Genomic DNA, 24,626 nt, shown 5'->3' with positions numbered 1-24,626 from the left:
AGCAGACGGACTCTATCTGTGTCCGTAGCGCACAGCGAGAGCACACGCACCAGCAGCCCGCCTCAGCTCGACCCAGTCCGGGCTCCTCGTCCGCGACAGGCAGCCGCCTCCTGATCCTCCATCAGCCTCAGCTGCTCTTCACTATATTGCGGCTCGTAAAGATAGCCACGAACAGCGGGTTCGAGCAGCAGAATTTCAAAATCCTCTATTCCATATCATGTTTAGTTTCTTCCGTCATTGTCGTAACTTCCTATATCCACAGCGCTTGTTAGCTTAGCTTATAAACAAGATGGCTGATATTGCTTTCAGTATCTGCAAGTGAAGTCCCACCCACTGATCTGTGATAGCTCTGTTAGCGCATTAGGCACAACCCCCTATGGGCGGGTTTGAAAGGGTGGGAATTTGTGCTTGTAGTCTATACAGAAATCCCTCCTTTTTACACTTCCTCCTACAATGACGTCAAATGACGATTTTTGCGTCATTGTAGGAGGAAGTGAAAAAGGTAAATAGTAGATTTCTCTCGTCTCAGGGGAAAATGAAAGAATGTTGCACGACCATTCAATAGTATGACTGGTTGTCTAACAATGGACCTCTTAATGCAAATGGGTGGAGTGACCCTTTAATGTCCAGTCTCATTCTAACGAAGTGGACTTACTTGATCTCCAGCATTTTTTTACAGTGATTATCTCCAGAGTGTGCCTTCCCTTCCCTCATGTCTCCAGTGTTCCTGTCTGTTTGCCTGCAAGGTCAAAATTACCTTCATGCTCACCTGTCACAATGAGGTGTGTGCTTCCATCTGTCATCCATGATCTCCTGCACCTACTGTACAAAAAAGGAAAATCTGTTACCAAGCTATTAATACTGCTTATCTGCTCCCATCTGTTTTCCAAAATGGTCATCCGATCGAGAATTACATGAAGGAATTTTTTGAGCTCTCCAACATGGTGTCTTGGAATGAGGGCACCTTAAAGACCATATTCTTGAATGGTTCAGACAATCATCTTTTCAGATTCTGACGGCTTCAGTTACCACCTGTTCCCTGCAGCGTTACACCAAGGATGTCCTGTGGCTAAGTGGATTGTCCTACACTGTAGGTGAAGTAGAAGGAGCCATCATCCCACCATCCCACCATCCCACCTGCGCATCCCTCTTCAGTCCTTCAGTCTCCAGTAGATAGATAGATAGATAGATTCAACTTTATTGTCATTACACAAGTACAGGTACAAGGCAACGAAATGCAGTTTGGGTCTAACCAGAAGTGCAATAGTAGCAAGTGCAGGATATACAATGGTTCCGTAAGTGCAGTACATGGATATGTACTGAATAAATATAGAGTTGAATACTATTATAAACAGAATTTTCCAGATAGATTAGTCCTATGAATATGATATACAGATAACTATTATTGTGAACAGAATTTAAAGCTAGATATGTACTGAATATAATATACAGATGGCTATTACTATAAACAGAATTTTTACAGATATGTACAATGAACATAATATACAGATGATTATTACTATAAACAGAGTTTACAGGTGAATGTGTACTATGAATATATATACAGATGGCTATTACTATAAACAGAATGTGAGCTTAGTATACTAATGTGATATATATAGAATGTGATAATATACAGAATGTGAGCATAATAAACAGATGGTTATTACTATAAACAGGATTTACAGATAGATATATGTAATAAGTAAGGCTAAATGAGCAGTATAACAATGGATTTAAAGTAGTGCAAATTAAGTTGGACAGAAGCTATCCGAGTAAAAGTGCAATGGAAAGTAATTGCATATTACAGTTAAAGTACGGTATTGCAAATGTATATGTAAACAATTGGTACTGTAAATAAACAGTCGGCAGTGCAACTTGATATTCTAGTCAGGTGAGTAGTGCAAGATGTATATGTAAACAGTTGTTACTATGATAATAGTCAGCAGTGCAAATTAACATTATAGCATTGCAAATAACAAATAACCAATAACAAAATGGAGTTAGGTGTGAGGAGGGAGAGGAGAGATTATCAGTATATGAGGGGAGTGGGATCAGTGAGGGTTAAGAGTTCAGTAAAGAGACAGCCCTGGGGAAAAAGCTGTTCTTTAGTCTAATGGTCCTGGTCCGGAGGCACCTGAAACGCCTGCCGGAGGGCAGTAGAGAAAACAGTCTGTGGGCTGGGTGAGAGGAGTCCTTAAGGATGCTGCGAGCTCGGTGCAGACTGCGTTTCCTCTGGATGTGCTCGATGGCAGGTAGTTGAGTCCCAGTGATGCGCTGGGCGGTTTTCACCACCCGCTGCAGTGCCTTGCGCTCTGCAACAGAACAGCTCCCATACCACACTGTAGCACAGTTGGTCAGGATGCTTTCTATTGCACAGCGATAGAAGTTCACCAGGATAGTCGAGGAAAGCTGATTCTTCCTCAGTGTCCTCAGGAAGAAAAGGCACTGGTGAGCCTTCCTGACCAGGCAGGAGGTGTTGGTTGTCCAGGACATGTCCGCCAAGATGTGGATTCCCAAGAACTTGAAACTGGAGACACGCTCAACAGCCATTCCATTGATGTGGATGGTGTCGTGTGTGCCTCTTGACTCTTTTCTGAAGTCCACGATGAGCTCCTTCGTTTTGGTGGTGTTGAGGAGCTGGTTATTTTCAGCGCACCATGTGGCCAGGTGCTTGATCTCCTCCCTATAGGCAGTCTCATCGTTGTTGCTGATGAGAACAATTACCGTAGTGTCGTCCGCAAACTTGACGATGGAATTAGATCCGTACACAGGCTTGCAGTCGTAGGTGAAGAGTGAGTAGAGAAACGGGCTTAGCACACAGCCCTGTGGTACACCAGTGTTGAGTGTAATGGACGTGGAGCAGGTGGAGCCAGATCGAACATTCTGGGGTCTGTTGGTCAAAAAGTCCAAAATCCAGTTGCACATGGAGGTGTTGATGCCCAGGTCTCCAAGTTTGGCTATTAGCTTAGTTGGGATGACAGTGTTGAATGCTGAACTGAAGTCAACAAACAGCATGCGTGCATAGGTGTTCTTATTGTCCAGATGTGTGACCACAGAGTGCAGTGCCATGGATACTGCATCCTCTGTGCTCCTATTGCTACGGTGGGCAAACTGATCTGAGCCCAATGTGGATGGTAGAGAGTCTTTTAGGTGTGCCAGGACCAGCCACTCAAAGCACTTCATTACGATGGGTGTGGGTGCTACAGGGCGATAGTCGTTAAGGCACATCGGGCTGGAGTGTTTTGGCACTGGCACAATGGAAGTGCATTTAAAGCATGTTAGTACTGCTGCTTGGGCAAGAGACAGGTTGAAAATGTCTGTAAAAACCCCAGCGAGCTGCTCCGCACATGCCCTGAGTACGCGTCCAGGGATGTTGTCTGGTCCAGCAGCCTTGTGCCCGCTGATCCTGCTCAGTGCATTGCAGACATCTGTGGAGGAGAGTGTGATTGGCGGGTGGTCTGCTGGGGATTTGAGCTTGGTGGCAGTTTCTCTGTTGTCTCTTTCAAAGCGAGCATAAAAGTCATTTAGCTCGTTCAGGAAGTTGACATCAGGGGGTGGAGTGAGTGGGTTTGTAGTCACTGAAGGCCTGAATGCCCTGCCACATGCGTCGAGGGTCAGCGTTGGAAAAGCTCTATCTTAAGCTTGTAGCAGTGCTTGGCCTCTTTGATGCCCCTTTTCAGATTTGCTCTGGAAGTGCTATAGGCTTGTGCATCTCCTGATCTGAAGGCAGTGTTGCGTGTCTTCAATAGGAGTCGCACTTCCCTGTTCATCCATGGTTTCTGATTTGGGTATGTGGTGATCTGCTTCTGGGTTGTAACACTGTCAATGGTGGTATTAATATAATCCAGTACAGAGGAGGTGTAGAAGTCAATGTCCGTGTGAGAGTCACTGGTGGCTTGAGAGGCAAACATACTCCAGTCAGTGTGTAGAAACCTTTCCTGGAGTGAGAAATCTGCCCCCGCAGGCCACACCTTGATGGTCTTCACTGATGGCTTCACGCGATTGATGAGAGGTGCATACTTGGGCGTGAGGAACAAAGAAAGGTGGTCTGACTGTCCCAGGTGGGGGAGGGGTGTCGCGACGTAAGCTCCAGCCATGCTTGTGTAAACATGGTCTAAAGTTTTGTTTCCTCTGGTGTGACAGGAAACATGCTGGTGAAATTTCGGTAGCACTGACTTTAAGTTTGAATGATTAAAATCACCCGCAACAATAAACGCAGCTTCCGGGTGGATGGTCTGTTGTTTACTGATGGTTGCGTGAAGTTCTTTCATAGCAAACTTGGCATCAGCATGCGGGGGAATGTAGGCTGCAGTGATAATAGTGGAAGTGAACTCCCGCGGTAGATAAAATGGTCTACATTTAACCATGAGAAACTCAAGGTTAGCTGAACAATGTCTCCCAACAATAGCAGAGTTTGTGCACCAAGCTTTGTTAATGTAAATGCACAATCCACCACCTCTGGTCTTACCGGAGCCATCTAATGTTCTATCCGCCCGGAATGTATGGCGTCCCGCTAGCTCAATAGCGTTGTCCGGTATTCCGCTGTTTAACCATGTTTCTGTGAAGATTAGGACATTACAGTTCAAAAGTCTCTTGTTGCATGTGATGTTGAGTCGAATCTCGTCCATTTTGTTCAACAGAGACTGTACATTGGTAAGGAAAATGCTGGGTAAAGAGAGCCTATGTGGTGTTAGCTTTAGCTTAGCTCTTAGTCCTCCGCGCTTCCCCCGCCTTTGTTTACGATCTCGACGCCGCCTGCGAGCACTTCCGCCCGGCCGGGCAGAGTGCATAGCCTCGGGTGTTCTGGCGATCTCAGGAAGCAGTGGAAGGTTGTCCATAAAACTGTTGGAAGTTCGCGAACCAATATCCAAATGCTCGCATCGGGTGTACGATGTGAAGGCACAACTGTTCTGCACGAACAGACCCGAAATGAGCAAGAAAAGTAAAGCAAAATTGCAGAATCTGGAGAGACCGCGAGCCTCGCGATGTATTCGCGCCGCCATCTTGATCTCATCAGTAGCCCAATCCACAGAGTCCTCATCAACCTCAGAACTCTTCACACAGGCACAAGATTCTAGAGTTCCCCAATTCAGAGTCTACTTCCCCAAGCCAAGGAAAGCTAATTCTGGAAGTATGAATCTTGTTTCCACGCTTGCTAATCTTCCTATAATGTCTGTATGGGTAGCTATGAGGAAGGGTGGTATTTCCCACTGCCCGTCCACTCCTGTAATAGCCTGTATATCCGTTTTAGTCCAAAAGAATAAATTCAAGTCTGTTCCTGTAAATAAAACTCCCATCCTGCCGGCACTGGTCACCGGTCCTCTACCTGTCACTCTTCCGACTCAAAGGCGCCCACCCTCCAGGGGGAGTACTGTCATGATCTCATCTCTCACTTCTGCACTACATCTCCCATAATCCCTCTTGGCTCCTTACCACAGCACACATCAGTACTCCTATAAAGGCACACACCTTGTCTCCTCTTATTGTCCAGTCTCAATTTAACGAAGTGGACTTACTTTATATTCAGCGTACTTCTCCAGAGTGTGCCTTCCCTTCCCTCATGTCTCCAGTGTTTGGAAACTGTTTGCCAGCAAGGTCAAGTTCACCTTCATTCTTACCAGGGTTTGAAATTAACTTTTTCACTCATCAGCCAATTTGGCTACAAAATTAAGTTTCCAGCCATTCAGATCTTCTACTAGCAACAAAAAGGAAATAAACCAGATTACCTGTTTTGTATATGGGTCAATGACGTAATTTTAAAATTTTAAAATACAAAAAAAAAAAAAAAAACGTCTCAGGTTACGTATGTAACCCTGGTTCCCTGAGAGGGAACGAGACGCTGCGTTGAGACGCGGTGGGAACGCTCTGCGTGATTGCGTCGTGAAGCACGTGTATAATCAGTCCAATGGAAGAGCGAGACGTCATAGGCGGTGACGTCATAGACCAGGAAGCTATAAAGCACACCAGAAAACAGCAGGAAGTATGGCAGGAGAACGCAGCGTCTCGTTCCCTCTCAGGGAACCAGGGTTACATACGTAACCTGAGACGTTCCCTTTCAAGGGAACTCGAGCTGCGTTGAGACGCGGTGGGAACCCCATACCCACTACGCCATAAGACAAATGCCTGTTCTGTGTGAAGTCCTTGCACACACTAGAAGCAAGCAACCTAGCCCCGGGAGTGGAGAGGTGTAGGTCATAAAATCTGACTAATGTATGAGGTGAGGACCAGCCTGCCGCATTACAAATATCCTGAAGGGAAACCCCCGAAATTAAAGCCTAGAGGCAGCCATACTCGGGCCTGAACAGGGCCTGAACAGAATGGGCCTGAACAGCCACAGGTGAACGCTGTCCGGCCACTTCATAAGCAAGTGAGATAGCCTCAACTACCCACTTGCTCATTATCTGTTTAGATGCAGGGCAACCTATCTTAGGTTACCCGAAGCAGACAAATAATTGTTCTGATAAACGCCACTGAGCAGCTCTGTGGACCTAAGCATCCAAAGCCCGGACAGGGCATAACAGATTTAAGATTTTCCTGATCTGGGGTATTAAAGGTGGAGGACAGAAGGCCTGGAGCACAAATGACCCGCACATTTAGTAGGGACCTAGAAATACAACCCGATCTGGGGTGAAGAAATACTACCACCAACCAGGTGCAAATCCAAGTACGTGCAGGCCTCAGCCTCATGTACCACGGAGAAGACGAAATTAAGGATCTCTCCTCAGAGATAGCCCAGCAAAGAAACATTCATTACAGAAATCAAGTACTGTACCAACAGGGCAGAAACGAGATACAGAAGGCGTTCTCTGCACCAGGCAGATAACAGCATATTAGTCTTCTCGTGGAGGGAGCTCTAGACTGGAGTATGGTCTCCACGACCTCGGTCGAGAAACCTGAATCTATGAGCTGGGCCCCCTCAGAGGCCGAGCCCACAGTATCCACAACTCCAGAGCTCCCAGGAGCAAAGATATCAGGAAAAGCGTATAGGTGTAGCGGCAACCACACCTATCACATTACATCCAGTCCAAGCGGAGCTGGATGCGTGAGGGAGAACCACAAGGGCAATGCATTGTACAAGCGATGCGAAAGGTCGACTTGTAGTTTGACCGAAGTTCTCCCTAAGAAACTCCACCACCTCGGGGTGAAGTCTCCATTCCCCGGCCCACAGCCCCTGCCTCAACAGGATATCTGCTCTGATATACGAGACCATCAGTGTGTTGTCCGGACCCTTCGCCGACCAACCACTCATGATTGCCCCCGACTTGTGAGGGAAACATCCATCGATAGCATTATGCGTCGACAAGAAGCCCCCAACACTGGGCCTGGGCGAGGAACCAAGGTTCTTCCACATGACCGAGGCACGAAGGCCGAATTCTGAACCCTTTTTCTATCGTGTGCAGGACCCACAGAGAAATATGTGGCAGTAGTTTCCACGCTGCCAGAAATTCTACTAGGGGAACCAGTCTCTCAAGACTGGCCTCTGGATTTGGTTGAACAGTCACTACGGTGCCCTGAAGCGGCGAACAGGCAGGGAACAACCGAACTGACCGTTCTACGACCCTCCTCGGAGGATCGTATGGGGACGCTGACACCTCGGTGCCCTGAACGGCGAACCGGCAGGGAACAACCGAACTGCCAGCGCTGCGACCCTCCTCAGAGAGTCGCACCCCAGAGGGCGCCGAGGAGAAACGATTTCTCAAAACCGTCCCTGCCCCGGAGGAGCCCTCAGAAGCTTTATTAGAGATGACGACAGTCCTCAGATCTTGCCTCCCTTTAAATAACTTAGTTCCAACGACTCTCCTCGGAGGATCATTGGAAAAAGCAGGCACCTCGGCACCCTGAAACGGCGAACCGGCAGGGAAACCGAACTGACTGCTCTACGACCCCCCTCGGAGGATCGTTTGGGGACACTGACACCTTGGTGTCCTGAACGGCGAACCGGCAGGAAAACCGAACTGGCAGCGCTGCGACCCTCCTCAGAGAGTCGCACCCCAGAGGGCGCCGAGGAGAAACGATTTTCTCAAAACCATCCCTACCCCGGAGGGGACCACCCTTTAGAAGAGATAAAATAGTCCTCAGATCTTGCATATCTCTAACTGGCTAGACTGCTACCGCCACCCAAGTCCCCTTCGATTGTAGAGGAGCCCAAATGGCGAAACTCGTTCTTGCACTCTGTGCTGCGAGGAGCTTTGTAGACTGAGACTGCTCCGCCCAGCAGTCTCAGGAACATTAGATTGGTGAGGAAGAAACCTCTGGAACGCCGCTGAACGGTTTATTCTTAGTTTTTTTTTTTTTTGAAAGCGGAGCGTCCAGAAGAACAGACATAATTTTATCTTATTTTTCTTTATTTTTAAATCAGAAAAACGTATATATATATATATATATATATATATATATCACTCCGTGGCCACCAGCAGGAAAACAACCGAACTGGCCGTGCTGCGACCCGCCTCAGAGAGTCGCCACCCAGAGGACGCAGAGGAGAAACAATTTCTCGAAACCGTCCCTCCCCAGTATAGTTTATCTGTTTTTGCACTACGCAATTCTCGAATAGCGTCAGTGCTGACAACCTCACATTCATCCATGTCTTTATAATTTACCCACCAGCGTTGCCTAATAAAAAAATTTATTTAGATGGCTGATGGTGGGTAACGTCGGGGTTAAAAATGATGACTCCGACTCGGGAGAGAGAAAGCTAGCAAGCGTCTCTTTAACCCGAGGCACTGTCATACCATGATACTTAATACCCATAGCATTACTATAGTTAGACGTTGGGCATTAAACACATAAAATAGAAACCGACTTATTCCACGATCTCGACACCTCAGTGTGGTGTGGAGATAGGGAAAAAACGGCAGTCCCCGACGAGGAGGCTGAGATACAGAGTTTTTCTGTTTTTAGATTTATTTAATCTAATAAACTCTTTTTATTTTCACTCTCATAATGTTCAGCTGGCCAGAAAATATTTAACTAGCAACAGCACTAGATAAACCTCCTTTTAAAGCTCCTCTTTATTCAACAGAGTTATGAGCTGACTTATTTATTCATTTATTGAAAACTCAAACATCTGCCTTTTCTTAATATCTTTATTTGTTTTGTTCTCTTTTTCTAAACAAAACACTAACGATACCAATTCCTCGGAACTGGAAATCGCCAGCACTGGATCTGGCAGGTGAAAGCTGAGATAGGGCGGGGCCCGTCCCAACCCCCCGCTGTCAGATCCGTTTGCGAACCCCAAAATGCGAGTCGCCGCCGTGCATCGGCAACAGCGGGACCCGCGCGGGGAGCGCGAACCAAACCGTCCTCCTCGAAGAACGCCCGGCGGGAGCGGAGCATCCTCACGGACAGCTTCTCGCAATGCTCACAGTCAGCCCCCTCGAGAACTGACTGTGGCATGCTCCACTCCCAAATAGTAACAAAAAGCTGATGTGTGTGTCCCCACCCGTGATATAACGTGGGCAGGGAACAACACAAAAGCTGCTTGCTCTCTTTTGCCATAATATATATATATATTGCAACTTGACAGACAACAATAAATATGACAAGGACAGAATACACAGATCGCTTGCTGAAGGCAACAGAAGCTGTCGCGGTCTGTTTTCTGGTGTGCTTTATAGCTTCCTGGTCTATGACGTCACCGCCTATGACGTCTCGCTCTTCCATTGGACTGATTATACACGTGCTTCATGACGCAATCACGCAGAGCGTTCCCACCGCGTCTCAACGCAGCTCGAGTTCCCTTGAAAGGGAACTGCTGCAATTGTTCAAACATTAAAGATGTTGTGTACACATTAATTCATATTAAATGTTTAACTTCAGTGATTTTAGTGTTTCTTCATCTAGATGAATTGGACCGAGCCTTAAAAAATGTCATGTGGTGCGACCGTGATTCATCTTCAAATTAATTAATTTCAACTTTTTTTTTTTTACAAATTCTTAGTAATTAAAGTGTTTAGAAACAAAGTATTTGCATTTCTTTTGAGTTTTTAAATAATGAATAATGTTATTGATAATTGTAAATAATGATCTCATTTGTTGTTCTATAATTTCAGTGTTGCCTTCTTAAATCTATCTTATTTTTCCTGTAAATCACATAAAACTGATAAAAATGTTTTAAAAATATTATTCACTTAAAGGGATATCGTTAAAATAGTCCAAGTGACTACAGTGGCTCAATCTTAAGTTTATCAAGCGACGAGAATACTTTTTGCGCGCAAAAACAAACAAAAATAACGTCTTTATTTCAACTATTCATTTCCTTCTCTGTGGGCCTCGAGTCAGTTAACATAGTGTGATTGCGTAGTGCTACGTCACACGTAGGCTCACTATTGGCCGACGCTGGTCATGTGTGTGATGCGTGTGACGTACAACACAGAAGCTTACGCTATTACACTTGTGAACTGACTCGAGGCCCACAGAAAGGGAAATGAATAGTTGAAATAAAGTCATTATTTTTGTTTTTTTTGCACACAAAAAGTATTCTCGTCGTTTGATAAACTTAAGATTGAGCCACTGTAGTCACTTGGACTATTTTAACGATGTCTGTAATAACTTTTCGGGGAACAAGTTTCAATCCCTTAAGAAGCCTATGGAGGAGTGATCCAGCTCTTAGATTATTATAGAACAAATATAAGTGTACCATTTAATTTAAATTAACTTAGAATTTCTTTCTAACAAATAATAATGTTAAAGATATAAATACAAGTATTGTATAAAGGTAACATTTGGGGTCAATAGTTTTTTTAAAGTAATTAATACTTTTATTAATCAAGAACACATTAAATTAATAAAAAAAGTGACAGTAAAGATATTTAGGCTATAATGTTACAAAATATTATATTTCAAATAAATGCTGTTCTTTTGAACTTTTCTTTCTATTCATTAAATAATCCTGACATATAAAGTATATCAGTTTCCACAAAAATATGAACATTGATAATAATCAGAAAGGTTTCTTGAGCAGCAAATCTTCATATTAGATTGATTTCTGAAGGATCATGTGACACTGAAAACTGGAGTAACGATGCTGAAAATTCAGCTTTGATCACAGGAATAAATTACACTTTACTATATATTCACATAGAAAACAGCTGTTTTAAACTGTAATCATATTTTACTCTTCTCCTAGCAAGGTACTATGTCTAAATTTTTACATATGGTAACCCTCGTTCCCTGAGGGAGGGAACGGAGACGTAGGTCATGAATGACCAATAGGAATCTCGCTAGAGAGGCCAAACTACTTAAGAGTGAAACTAAAACAAGCCAATACACATTGGCGTGCAATCATTTGCATCAGCTGTGCGGCCTCGTTAGCGTGGGTATATAATGAGCATCTGCTGCAATTGCACTTCAGTTTTTGCTGAGGAGACAAGCTGGCCGCCCCGGCGGGTGGCAGCAGATGTGGGGACGGGACCTACGTCTCTGTTCCCTCCCTCAGGGAACGAGGGTTACCATATGTAACCGAAACGTTCCCTATCGGTCAGTCACTACAACGTAGGTCATGACTGACCAATAGGAATCCCTACCAAAGCGCCACAGCTGCTGAACCCCATCCAGTGCCCTGTGCAAGCCTCTACACCTTGCCTGGAAGGATGATAGGAGGAGGCTTACACAGAGTGTATCTGTCACTGTTTTTCTGTGATAACCCATAGAGTGAGTTATTGGATAACACTGGGAAAGCGTGCCCTTTCTGTTTAGGAAGGAGAATGCTGTGGAAGCCACTTCTTCAAAGAGTTATGTGGAAAATACATATGGACTAACCCGAAGGTTGTACTGCATATGAAACAATGGGTGACTTAGCCCAAGGGAAAGACACGGGCTTCCGTCTTAGGATCAGCCGTGGAGAATATACACATTGGGCTCTATTGCATCCTTCGCCAAGAGGACTGCAGTCTGCAGGGGCCTCTTTGCCTGCCACCAAAGTAAAAAGGACGCAGCTAAATAGGGGTGGGTATCTGGCAATCTGAATCGCATAGCCGAGTCTGACTGTCCTGATGAGCCAGTGCCAAGGGTTGGGGAGCACTAAACATGCATCCCAAGCTCCGTACAAGTGGTAACATAGGGACAATCATTTTTGACATATCTGCGGCAGGGCAGCGATGCGGAGCATTGGCCACCGCATTAGTTATGTGGGATTGAATAAGCGCACTCAATAACGTCCACTATGGTTTGTCTACAAATGGATGTCAAGTCAAGTCAAGTCACCTTTATTTATATAGCGCTTTTTACAATACAGATTGTTTCAAAGCAGCTTTACAGAGATAACAGGAAAATAATGTTGTAATAATATTGTTTAATATTTTTGTAATATAATTAAATGTCCCCAACTAAGCAAGCCAAAAGCCAATGACGACAAAGGCAAAAAAGCCGACAGTGTCAAGGAACCAAAACTCCATCAGTGACAGAATGGAGAAAAAAAAACTTGGGAGAACCCAGGCTCTCTCCGGGGGGGTTCTCCTCTAGCCAACGAACGAACAGTGTACGATTATGGTTCAGGCAGCATTACAGGTCAGAAGTCAGATTGGATCAGAACTTTCACAATATTTATTCATGTCCCCTCAAATAATGCCTTATTTGAGGGTATAGGGGGTGATTTCGGATTCAGCTACAGAAAACATGCAGAAAGTGTAACACAATTTGTACCAGTTTAATTGTTACCAATATTACAAGCAACCGGAAGTTCATAAAGATATGGATGTAAAAAAAATGAAAGCACAGTTTAGCATTCAGATCAAGCCCAAAATAAATTATCAGAATAATACATTACTTCCACCTTGAAATGACTGACCTTTTGATCCCTACTGATTATGTTGATGAGAATCAACTCCTGAGATCAATTCCTGAATTACCTTTCTATTGAAGCTGTCAGCAGATCAGAGAGAGAAATGCTCACAGAATATTACATGCACCATGACTGGTGCAGTTCCTGATACTACAGAGCACCCTCATTTAAAAATGTATTTAGCTTTAACTTAAAAAAAAGGTGGTACAGCTGGGCACCCAATTAAGATTTAAATTTATGTCATTTAAATGAAATGATATTAGAGTTTAAAAAAAAACTTGTTGCAAAATGTAAAGTGCTGAGGAAAGCAGGCGAAGGCGAGGATCTAAGTGCAGGATTTTTAATAAAGTAACACATAAACAGATAAAACAGAACTCAAGGAACAAAGGAACAAAACCACGAGGATCACAGAAACACAAGCAACCAATACATGTACAACAACTGACAAACTAACAAGTGAAACACAAGGGATATAAATACACAGGGGCAAACAAGCTTAACTAGGAAATAAGGAAACAAGATACATCTGGGGAGAGTAGACGAATCAATATGAAAAACTACATAAGACTACAAAACTTGGCACAAGACAGGAAATGACAAAAGTACACACATGACAAGGTGAACACCTGACAGGAATCATGACACAAAGAGACTTACCCAAGTACAAGTACATTATAGGGGTAATGAACTGCATTGTTTTATTGTTTTATAATGTTTCCGGGGGTGCACTTATGTCAGTATGATTTCTACATCAAAAATTGTCATAATTTAGAAAGAGACGGCATTTTTCCTACCCTGATTTTAGCCCTCTGATTTTAACGCTGTGGCGTGTCTGCTATGAGACTTCAGTGTAAACACTCACTGCTGTGATTGGCTATCATCTTTGCATATGAAATAACTAAGTGTGGAACTCTTTCGAAAACTTTTGGCACGCTTTTACTATTACGGAATACTGAATATAAATAAATAATGCTCAACTGAGATATTCACATTGTTGAAAATAAATAACCACATTCCTAGCATTAAGTTACTTTTAGTCCAGTGACCCTGTATCGCTCTTCTCTCCTCTCATCTCACTAACATGCCAGTGGGCGGGGCCAAAGTTGCGATGATGAAGTAGGCACTGGTTTTCTTTTGCTTTCTTCAATGATTTTACTAAAGTAATGTTACATATTACATTTGATTTGATTACTTTTTTAAATTTCTGTCAAATATTAACCATTTTCAAATAAACGGGGTAGTGTTAACCTTATTCAGCACTGAAATCTGTCAAACTTCTTTCAAAGCCCTTCATCACATATTAATATTAAAATAACTTAATTTCAGAGCACCACAAAGTCAGACCTCAGCACCTTTATTAATGTAAGATGGTTCTTAGGTCACATAACAATTTAAAATCATAACATAAAAACTGCAATGGTACTGTTTTTAAAATCATGTGTAGTAGGCCTAAGTGTACAGTAAGTTTGTGTGTAAACATGCTTTAATGAAGTAGACTTCATAAGCTTTTGAATTTGAGCTTACAGTTCTTTCATCAACCTGTCTTTTACTTAAACTTACAAAATAGATACTTTGACTTAGTCCTCAGATAGAGGAGGGTTGCTGCTAGCTCCGTTAAGGTATTTCTGTCCCTCCCGAACTGTATTGAAATGGTATGTTTAGCTGCCAGAATTTAAAAATTTTCAGGGGGAGAAACCCCCTGACCCCTCCTAACATGATCCATATCACCCGTCAGAAAACAATTGCAACGTCTCAGATTGTTTGGCTTGCATGATTTGGCACGCCCCTGAAGAGTGGCTTTATATATATATAAATTAACTAAATTAATAACTTTTTTACAACAAAAATGAAGCATCTCTGAACTTACTTAAGCTAGACTATGACACTATTTTCTTCTAGATATGCAGTACAGCTGAAACACACTTTTTGTTGCATTATTTTCCTGTTATCGCTGTAAAGCTGCTTTGAAACAATCTGTATTGTAAAAAGTGCTATATAAATAAAGGTGACTTGACTTGACTTATATGTCAAAAGTGCAAGGAAAATTGGATTTTTCCGTTCATGACCCTTTAACATGTGGGTTCAGACTGAGCTTAACAATAGCAAATTTCAGCATCTGAGTGTTAAAAAAATGCACATTTGATGATTCATGTTTTGTGGAGGCACCATAGATCACATATGATTGCCAACTGTCTGCTTCAGCAGTCAATAAGATTAGAATCTGATGATGTGGTACAGTCCATTCCTGTTCCCCTCCATCAAAATGATTCAAATTGGTTGTCATCAGATGGAAACATTTAAGAAACCATTTTGTAAAACGGATGCACTCAAAATTACCAGCAAATAACCTTGCGCATTTTCAAATCCCTCTTGGTTATTTGAAAATGTTTGTCATTGATTAATCATTCATGCCAAGGAAATTTGACTGTCTGCGTTTATAGTCGTTATTCATAAGTAAAAAAGGTTTGTCAGAATGCAGTAGCTATGACAGTGTCTCCTCTCAGACACAGATTAGGAACAGAGGGCCGACTCTTTAGACGTCTGCTTCTTTGTGCTTCACTTTGAGATTTGTGTCCATATGAATTACAGTTCTTATGCCTCTTGTCTTGATCCTACCATTCCTGAAACCCATGTGTTGTGTATCAGAACAGCCTGTCCTAGCACATTAAGATGCTTCAGTACTGTAGTCAGTTATTACTGTAAGTCTGCTTAGACTTGACTCATCAACAAAATAACCACTCTAAAAATGTCTAAAGTTTTGTCTTAGTTATATACAGGTACATACAACAACCAATGTAAAATAAAATTTTGCCAGTTTCACATTCAGCTGTTTAGGATAAAACTGACTTTTAGCACTAAAAATGTTTTTAAAAAATGATTCAAATCATTTTGAAACCCAGGTTCATTGAAAAAAATATGCCTGTGGCAACATTTCTAGGTTGCCATTTTGCAGAAATGTCACCATAGGCATGTATTTCCACTATTTCCAATAGTGATGAATCAGATTTCTGTCCAATCTAACTAGCAATTGGCAAATATTGGTTCAATTTGTTTTTTTTTAAATGGGGAAAGCACCTTCAAAATGTCCACCCAAACATCCAGTTTTAATCCCAAGTACAATGCGCTAATTTTTGGGGGGCATTCAATACTGTAACCTGTATGAGATGTCATTGTTTTTGTACTAATACTGCTTTTCAAAAGGGTAGACTAACTGTATTGAACTTCTAGCTTTAGATTTTCAAAGAAGTGTCAGTACAAATAGAATACTGAGAGACCCACTGAAGTATTCGCTGCTTTTCAGGCAAATTTACACCATAGAACAGCAGGCACCTATTTTTTATCAAGTGAGATTGAATCAGCTCATGATTCAATCATGGGCATGTTGGCACCTTTTCAAGTCACAATACTGAGCATCAGCAAACTGGGCTCATTCCTTCACTTGAAAATTAAATAGAAGTAGGAAGAGTGTGTTGCCCCCTTAATCTATGGTAATGCAAAATCTTTGTCATGTTTACCAAATACAGATGACTTGAGCAGGTACAATTAGTTTTATGTCTAAATTTTCTCCATGACTTAGTCGTGTGCAAATTTTACCTGTTTTTGAATCGCCAACTAAAGTCTAAAGATTATCCATGAATTTTAACAAAATGGTGGATGTGGGGTAAAGTGTGCCAGATGCTTCTTTGCTTCTAAGCTGTTCCAGTGATTACACCAGCGGAGCATCCAAATGATGGAAATGCTACGACAGTGGTCTGGTTGAAAAATATGAAATCACAGACAGTTTGTTCAGTCCAATCAAGGATATTTTTGTTAACTTTCATTTTTTTCTTCTAAGAGTTAGGAAGAGTTAGGATAGTTAGGAACTCAGTTAAATAAGCTAGCCACCAGGGTGCGTCCCTGAGAACAATTATTTCCCCCTAGCCGTGGTTACGTCCTGATGCTCTGTTTGATTTTGACGGCGCTGAGAATGGCAGAGACTGAGCATTCTCCATCTTCATTAGTTTAACAGTCCTATCTAATGCATTATTAGATAGAACTGTTAAACAAATAATTAGATAATAGTTTAGCACTGTTTCTAGTGTGGTTCTAGTGGTGTCAAACATATGGTTACATAACATGTCCTCCTTATTTTTTCCCTAGCTCTTTTCAACCTCATCCCTGTCGGCTTAAGAGTGGTGGCCATTCAGGGAGTCAAAAGAGGGTTCTACATCGGCATGAATGGGGAGGGCTTCCTCTACAGCTCAGTAAGATTCCCCTTAATCAGTTTGCATGCCTGTGTGCGTATCTACACATGGAGGAATGCTGCATGCAGTGCATACTGTATTCTTGGAGCTCATTTATATTTATACATGTACTCTGTGAGCTCAGCTTCATTAGTACAAAAAAGTGAAAAGTGCTACATTCCCACTGAGAAACCTTGTCTTTGCTATCTTGATTCAGTCGTTAAACCCTTGCAGTGTAAAATTCAGTAAAAGGGCTGCTTTTAGCATGGCTTAACAGCGTGACAGCAACTGTTTTCCCTGTAGGCTTCAGTTGAGTTATGGTGGATGACAGGCATATGTTCTTGCCCCCACTCAGTCAGCAGTTGAAACAGGTTTGTGGAAAAGTGTCGAAGTGAGTTACAGACTTCTGACAGATTATATAACGGCTGGTCACAGAACTCTTAATCCTGTTAAAGACAATCGAAGAAGAAAGGAATAAATTAATTTCCTGTTTCCATTGCTATGAGGTTGGTTGGCATAGATTCGTTTCAGTGAACTAATCAGTTCACAAAAATTCCATAATTTATAACCTACTGATCAACTCTTTACTGTGCATAAACTGTATATTAAATATATAGTTTGAAGAACAGAAAGAAGTAGGAAATTATAAGTGCATAGATGTAACAAAATGGACATGGTTCAGAATAATTATTTTTTAAAGACATTTTTTTATGAGAAGTGGGATATGTCTGGTATTTTATGTTCGTAGCACAAACTGACTAATAGTGCTGAGCTTTTGTATTTGAAATGCTTATGAACTCATTACCATTAATGGCAGAAATAACATGCATGCAAAATTTGTTGGCTTCACACCATAAAAATATATAGCCATTTAAAATAAACAAGCAGAAGTAGAACGTGCACCAAAAGCAACAGGGCTCAAGTGGCTTCACTACTTGAGTAATAATTAAGACCCTTAAACATTATGAAACAGCTGCAGATTATTATATATATATATATATATATATATATATATATATATATATATATATATATATATATATATATATATAATTTAAATATTATTTAATATTTATTATTTAAAATGTATTATTTAAAAATAGTGGTTCAAGAGCAAGATGTGACTGGGATTGGGACAAACAATGTTACCAAGCAGTGACCAGATGGCCTTATTCATCAAGTCTAGTAGTTCAAATTGACATATTGCTAAAGCAAGAGGAACATATTAAAGAATGTGGCTTTGAAACAACATCGATTTTTAATTAAATGGAGGAAAACACTCCCTTGCTATTTATAATGTCTCCCTTTTGGTGCCCATTATGTGTAATTAACTTGCTGAAATAAAACCCAAGATCAGATGGTTTCACAAACATTGGATGCTTTTTTTTCAATATTTACCAAGCAATGCCAGATAAGGGGACTGATTCCACAGATTTCTATTTAGTTGCAGTTTATACATTTTAGATGCATTTTTATGTTTGTTTTACTGTATAATGCATTCAACACAATTTACACTGCACTGTTTTATTCTTTTTATGTTTTGTATACTTTTTACTTTTTGATCCTGCTATCTACCTCTGCTGCTGTAATGTCTGAATTTCCCTCATGGGATCCATTAAGTCTTTCGGTTTTCCTATTTCACAAAATCAGAAGGGAGGGCACTTATCTTTAATAAGTAACCATTTTTTCTTTAGTTTCTTAGCAAGTGCAAGTGCTGAACCAATGCAGGATGTAGTGTGTCTGGATTGTAGGCTATTTAAGCTACACACATACATACTTTATATAACAGACTTCTTTAATGACCAAGAAGTAAGTTCGGTAACACTTTAGAATACTGTTCCATCATTAATGAATTACTACACAGGAACAAATGAGTAATGCACTATTAATATTCAACTACTATTAACTAACAAGGAACTCTGATTAACAAATTAGTAATTAATAGTGCTCAGTTGAATGTGGTATAGTTCACTATTAGCTAATCAATAACTACTGATAACGTCTCGGGTTATGACTATAACCCTTGTTCCCTGAGAAGGGAACGAGACACTGCGTCGAGAATCGACTCTTTGGGGACGCTCCCTTAGCGTGCGCCTCTGAAGTATGAATGAAACTATTCCAATCCTGATTGGTGTTGCGTCATGACGTAACATGTGACGGCATAACCGGATGCATAAAAGCGACGCCAGCACACACACACACTAGCCTAGCGATGAAGCAAGACGCTCTAAGGCCTCGAGGGGCGTGGCAGGACGACGCAGTGTCTCGTTCCCTTCTCAGGGAACAAGGGTTATAGTCATAACCCGAGACGTTCCCTTTCGAGGGAACTCTACACTGCGTCGAGAATCGACTCTTTGGGGAACGAGTGCCCACTAAGCCACGCAATGAAATAGGCCTGTCCCGGAGTGAAACTGTTTAGGCACTCAGCAAGGACTGAGCACGTGTGCACCAGGCGTACAAGGAAGGTTGAGACTGTAGAACCTAATAAAAGTATGTGGAGTAGCCCAACCGGCTGCCTCACAGATCTCCTGTAGAGGTACTCCCGAAAGAAAGGCCCTAGAGGAAGCTATGCCTCTAGTTGAATGGGCCCTCACGGCTAAAGGTGAAGGCAAGTCGCGCACCTTGTAAGCCTCAGTATTAGCCTGAACAATCCAATTACTAATAGTCTGCTTGGATGCTGGGAGCCCCTTCTTAGGTGACCCAAAACATACTAATAATTGGTCCGACCTTCTCCAAGAAGAGGACCTCTCAAGGTACATGCTCAAAGCTCTGACGGGGCAGAGCAAATGAAGCTTCTCTTCTTCTGCCGACACATGAGGCAGAGGATGGAATGCCTGAAAGACTGTAGACCGAGCCGCATTAGATGGAACTTTAGGCACATAGCCCGGACTCGGGTGCAAAAAAGCTTTTACTCTGCCTGGGCAAACTCCAAGCAAGCTGGTGTCACTGCCAGGGCTTGGAGATCTCCCACCCTCTTAAGTGAGGTAATAGCCAAGAGAAATACCAATTTTAGCGTTAAGTCCTTAGGCGAAGCCGACTGCAAAGGTTCGAAGGGGGCCAGGGATAACCCTTCAAGAACTATTGCCAGGTCCCAGGCAGGAACCCTGGACCTGGTTGCCGGTCTCATCCTCCGAGTACCACGGAGAAAACGAATGACCAACTGGTGCCTCCCCAGAGGCCCATCACTCAATGGCGCATGGAAAGCCGCAATGGCAGCCACGTACACCTTAAGTGTGGAAGGGGAGAGACCCGCAGAGAAACGATTTTGAAGAAACTCCAGAACTGAAGCCACTGGGCAGTTAACTGGATCTAACTCCTGTTCTCTACACCAAGTGGAAAATACATTCCACTTGAGGCCATATAATCTCCTAGTAGACGGAGCCCTAGAGCTAAGTATGGTTTCAACCACTCCAGCTTATAGACCAGCATCTAGGTACTGAACCCCCTCAGAGGCCAGACCCACAGCTTCCACAGGGTGAGTGTGGAAGTCTGTGCCCTACGCTTGAGACAACAGATCCCTCCTCAGAGGAATCTGCCATGGCGGAGCTATCAGGAGTGATATTATGTCTGAAAACCATACTCGGGTCGGCCACAATGGGGCAACCAGAAGTAGACTGATGCCCTCTTGACGGACCCTCTCCAGGACTGCCGGAAGCAGAGCGATCGGGGGAAATGCGTACAGGCGAAGCCTCGGCCAGGCCTGTACCATGGCATCCAACCCCAGTGGAGCTGGATGCGAGAGGGAGAACCAAAGTGGACAGTGGGACGTCTCTCGAGACGCAAACAGATCCACTTCCATCGGTCCAAACCTCTCCCATATTAGCTTCACCACCTCTGGGTGAAGTCTCCATTCCCCGGGCCTCAGCCCCTGCCTCGACAGGATGTCTGCTCCCTGATTCTGAACCCCCGGAATATACATTGCTCTGATAGACAGTATTTTCCCCTGGGACCAAAGAATAATCTGATGCGCCAGTCTGCACAGAGGGCGCGATCTGAGTCCCCCTTGTCGGTTCAGATAGGCTACCACAGACGTATTGTCTGATCGTACTAAGACATGGCAACCTTTGATGTCTGGGAGGAAGCTCCTCAAAGCCCTGAACACAGCCATCATCTCTAGGCAGTTTATATGCCACGAATGATGATGGTCCTGCCACAGACCCCTGGCAAAGTGGCCGTCCATGACCGCGCCCCAGCCAGTGAGGGAGGTGTCTGTCGAAACGGTTTTCCGGCGACCTGACACTCCCAACACTGGCCCTTGGGATAGGAACCAATGTTTCTTCCATATTTGTAGAGAATGAAGGCATCTGCGCGCTACTCTGATTATACGAAATGGATTCCCCTTGGGAGAAAACCCCTTGGTTTTTAACCACCACTGAAGGGGCCTCATGTGTAGAAGGCCCAAAGGAATGATGTTGGATGCCGCTGCCATGAGGCCCAGCATTCTTTGAAATTGCTTTACAGTGATGGCCTGGCCTAGCTTTAACCTGGATACCATCGTCAGAATCGACTCGATACGTGCGGGAGACATTCGTGCCTGCATCGTAATCGAGTTCCACACGACTCCCAAAAACATCGTGCACTGGGATGGTTCTAGCACACTCTTCTTTGTATTGAGTCTTAACCCCAATTTCTGAATGTGGCCAAGGACGACATCTCGATGCCGAACTGCCACCTCCCGAGACTGGGCCAGAATGAGCCAGTCGTCGAGATAATTCAATATACGGATGCCTTGAAGTCTCAGTGGAGCAAGGGCTACATCCATACATTTGGTGAATGTGCGGGGAGAGAGTGCTAGGCCGAACGGAAGAACCCGATATTGGTAAGCTTCGCCACCGAAAGCGAATCTCTGGTATCTCCTGTGACATGGAAGGATGGAGATGTGAAAATAAGCGTCCTTTAGATCTATCGTGACAAACCAGTCCTCGGATCTGATCTGACTCACGATTGCAGGAATGGTTAGCATTTTGAACCTGAACCCCCTCAGAGACCGGTTCAAAACCCTGAGATCTAAAATTGGCCTTAACCCCCCATCCTTCTTTGGAACTATAAAGTACCGGCTGTAAAACCCGGACTCCCTGTCTAAAGGATGAATACGTTCTATGGCTTCCTTTAGCAGCAGAGTCTGTACTTCTTGTTCCATCACCTGAGCCTGCTCTGGAACCACTGTAGTCTGCACCATCCCCGAAAACCTGGGGGGGCAGCGCGCGAACTGCAGTCTGTACCCTGATTTTATTATATGCAGGACCCATGCAGATATGTTGGGAAGATGATACCATGCCTCTACAAAATCTACTAAGGGTACCAGCCTCTCGAGACTGGCCTCTGGTGTTTTTCGAGCATTTTTCTCGACTCCCTGAAGCGGAATACCGGCAGGGTGTAGTCGAAACGGTTTTTGTGACCACAATTGATGCTCTTTCTTTGTTATAATATTTTCGCTGGAAAGAGATGCGGCCCGAAGCGTCGTTGACGGCGGGCAACCTACATCGTTTCCTAGAGGGCTCCGCTTCGAGAACAACCTCGGTCGCTCTACAGCGGAGGGGACAGCCCTCAGAGTAACGGCGTCACCGAACAGGCCAGAAGGCGAAAGCGGTGCATCCAGCAGAAAGGATCTATCTTTTTCCTTCATACCAGATAGATTTAGCCACAGATGTCTCTCCGTAGCCACCATAGCTGCCATAGAGCGGCCAATGGCGCGGGCCGTCTCTTTTGTGGCCCGGAGAGACAGATCTGTGGCTCTTCTCAACTCCGCAATATCCTCAGGAGTTGGCCCCTCCCCCTCATCTAAATCTTTCAGGAGGTCGGCCTGGTATGCCTGCAAGAGTGCCATAGAGTGCAGACATGAACCAGCCCGACCTGCCGCCATGTAAGCCCTGCCTATTAATGCAGATGTATCTCTGCAGGGCTTACTAGGCAGCGCCGGGGTTTTTAGGGAAGATGCAGACTCAGGGGAAAGATACCCCGCTAGAGCCTCCTCCACTTTAGGCATCTGCCCATAACCCAAATCCCGTGCCCCCACTACATTGCTGTAATCCACCACACTGGGATTGGAGACACGGGATGAGTGCGGTTTTTCCCACGATCTCGAGATCTCTTTGTGGAGATCGGGGAAAAACGGCAAACCCCGGCGCTGAGGTTGTGATCTGTGCTGCAGGAAACGCTCATCAAGCTTGCTTCTCACTTGCGTTCCCTGCTCATCATGTGGCCAGCTAATGTTGAGTCTGGCCACAGCACGAGTCACAACCTCTACCAGCTCCTCATAACCTTGGCCGTGAACTGGCGCGCCTAGATCACGGTCATCCGCTTCAATACTGAGCACATCCACTTCCTCGGAAGCAGAGAGCTCAAGCATTGGGACCTGATCATGGGCAGTAGAAGCCGCGATGCGGGCTCCTGCACCAGTCTCAGGGGCCACGAGATCCTCAGATGAAGAATGAGAAGGTGCCTCAGCAGTCTCAATTTCATCTATAAGATCCCACTGCGAACCCCACGATCTCAATCGCCGCGCCGCCTCAACAGACGCGGGACCAGAACCATGGGGAACGCGAGCCTGACCGTGCTTATCAAAGCACGCCAGCCGGGAGCGCAGCACTCTAATGGGAAGTGCTTCACAGTCTACACAAGCAGCCCCCTCGAGAGCTGCTCGTGCATGCTGCGCTCCCAAACAATTCACACATAAAGCATGTGTGTCCCCACCCGTGATAAAACGAGGGCAAGGGTGCACACAAGCTTTAAATTGTTCGCTGGCCATTTAATCAAACTTTCTGACAAACAACACCAAATAAGACAGACAGTTTTCAACATAGAGCGCTTGCTGAAGAGCGAAAAGCTAGTGTGTGTGTGTGCCGGCGTCGCTTTTATGCATCCGGTTATGCCGTCACATGTTACGTCATGACGCAACACCAATCAGGATTGGAATAGTTTCAAAAGCGTCCCCAAAGACTCGATTCTCGACGCAGTGTAGAGTTCCCTCGAAAGGGAACTACTAGATACAGGTTCATAATTAACTTGAATAATGCATAATACATAATTAATTCTAAAGTAAAGATCATGGTAACCCACTGGTAATTACTGAATTATTACCTAATCCTTTAGAATGAATTACAAAATATTTGGATCAGTATTCTAAAGTGAAAAACATGATAACTCTCTAGTAATGACTGAAATCATTGTACACTTTTGAGATTTTTGTAAGGTTTTGGATAGTAATGACTTGAGTGTTACTACATCCTTCAGAATGAATTACTAATTATTTGGATACTATTCTAAAGATAGTGGTAACCCACTATTAATGACTCAAATGTTACCAAATCCATTGGAAGGAATACTATCCAAACCCTATAAAAACCTCAAAAGTTTACAATGATTTCAGTCATTACTAGAGAATTATCATGTTTTTCACTTTAGAATGCTGATCCAAATAATAAATAATTGATTTTGAAAGATTAGGTATTATCATTACTAGTGGGTTACCATGATCTTCACTTTAGAACTAATTATACAGTATGCATTATTCATGTTAATTATGACCCTGTATATTGAAGTTATTAGTAGTCCCCTGGGAGGTATGAAAAAATAGTAGTGATTGATTAGCTAATAGTGAACTACCACATTTAACTAAG

General features: G+C 43.6%; 1 protein-coding gene across 4 annotated transcripts in view; it reads left to right on the top strand.

Annotated features, from left to right (window-relative positions):
- fgf12a (fibroblast growth factor 12a) overlaps positions 1 to 24,626 on the top strand; it is a 144,019-nt gene that overhangs the window by 75,620 nt on the left and 43,773 nt on the right. For all 4 annotated transcript variants that reach the window (XM_077248704.1, XM_077248694.1, XM_077248684.1 and 1 more), the window contains one exon: positions 16,925 to 17,028. In XM_077248704.1, coding sequence (XP_077104819.1) covers positions 16,925 to 17,028 — 104 coding nt within the window. The remainder of the gene's footprint in view (positions 1 to 16,924; positions 17,029 to 24,626) is intronic.

This window comes from Siphateles boraxobius, unplaced genomic scaffold (assembly GCF_051911475.1).
Source record: "Siphateles boraxobius isolate OS27281-9 unplaced genomic scaffold, OSU_SipBor_1 1, whole genome shotgun sequence".
Taxonomy (NCBI): domain Eukaryota; kingdom Metazoa; phylum Chordata; class Actinopteri; order Cypriniformes; family Leuciscidae; genus Siphateles; species Siphateles boraxobius.
Note: the sequence above shows the minus strand (reverse complement) of the source record. Positions and strands in the feature narration are given on the sequence as shown.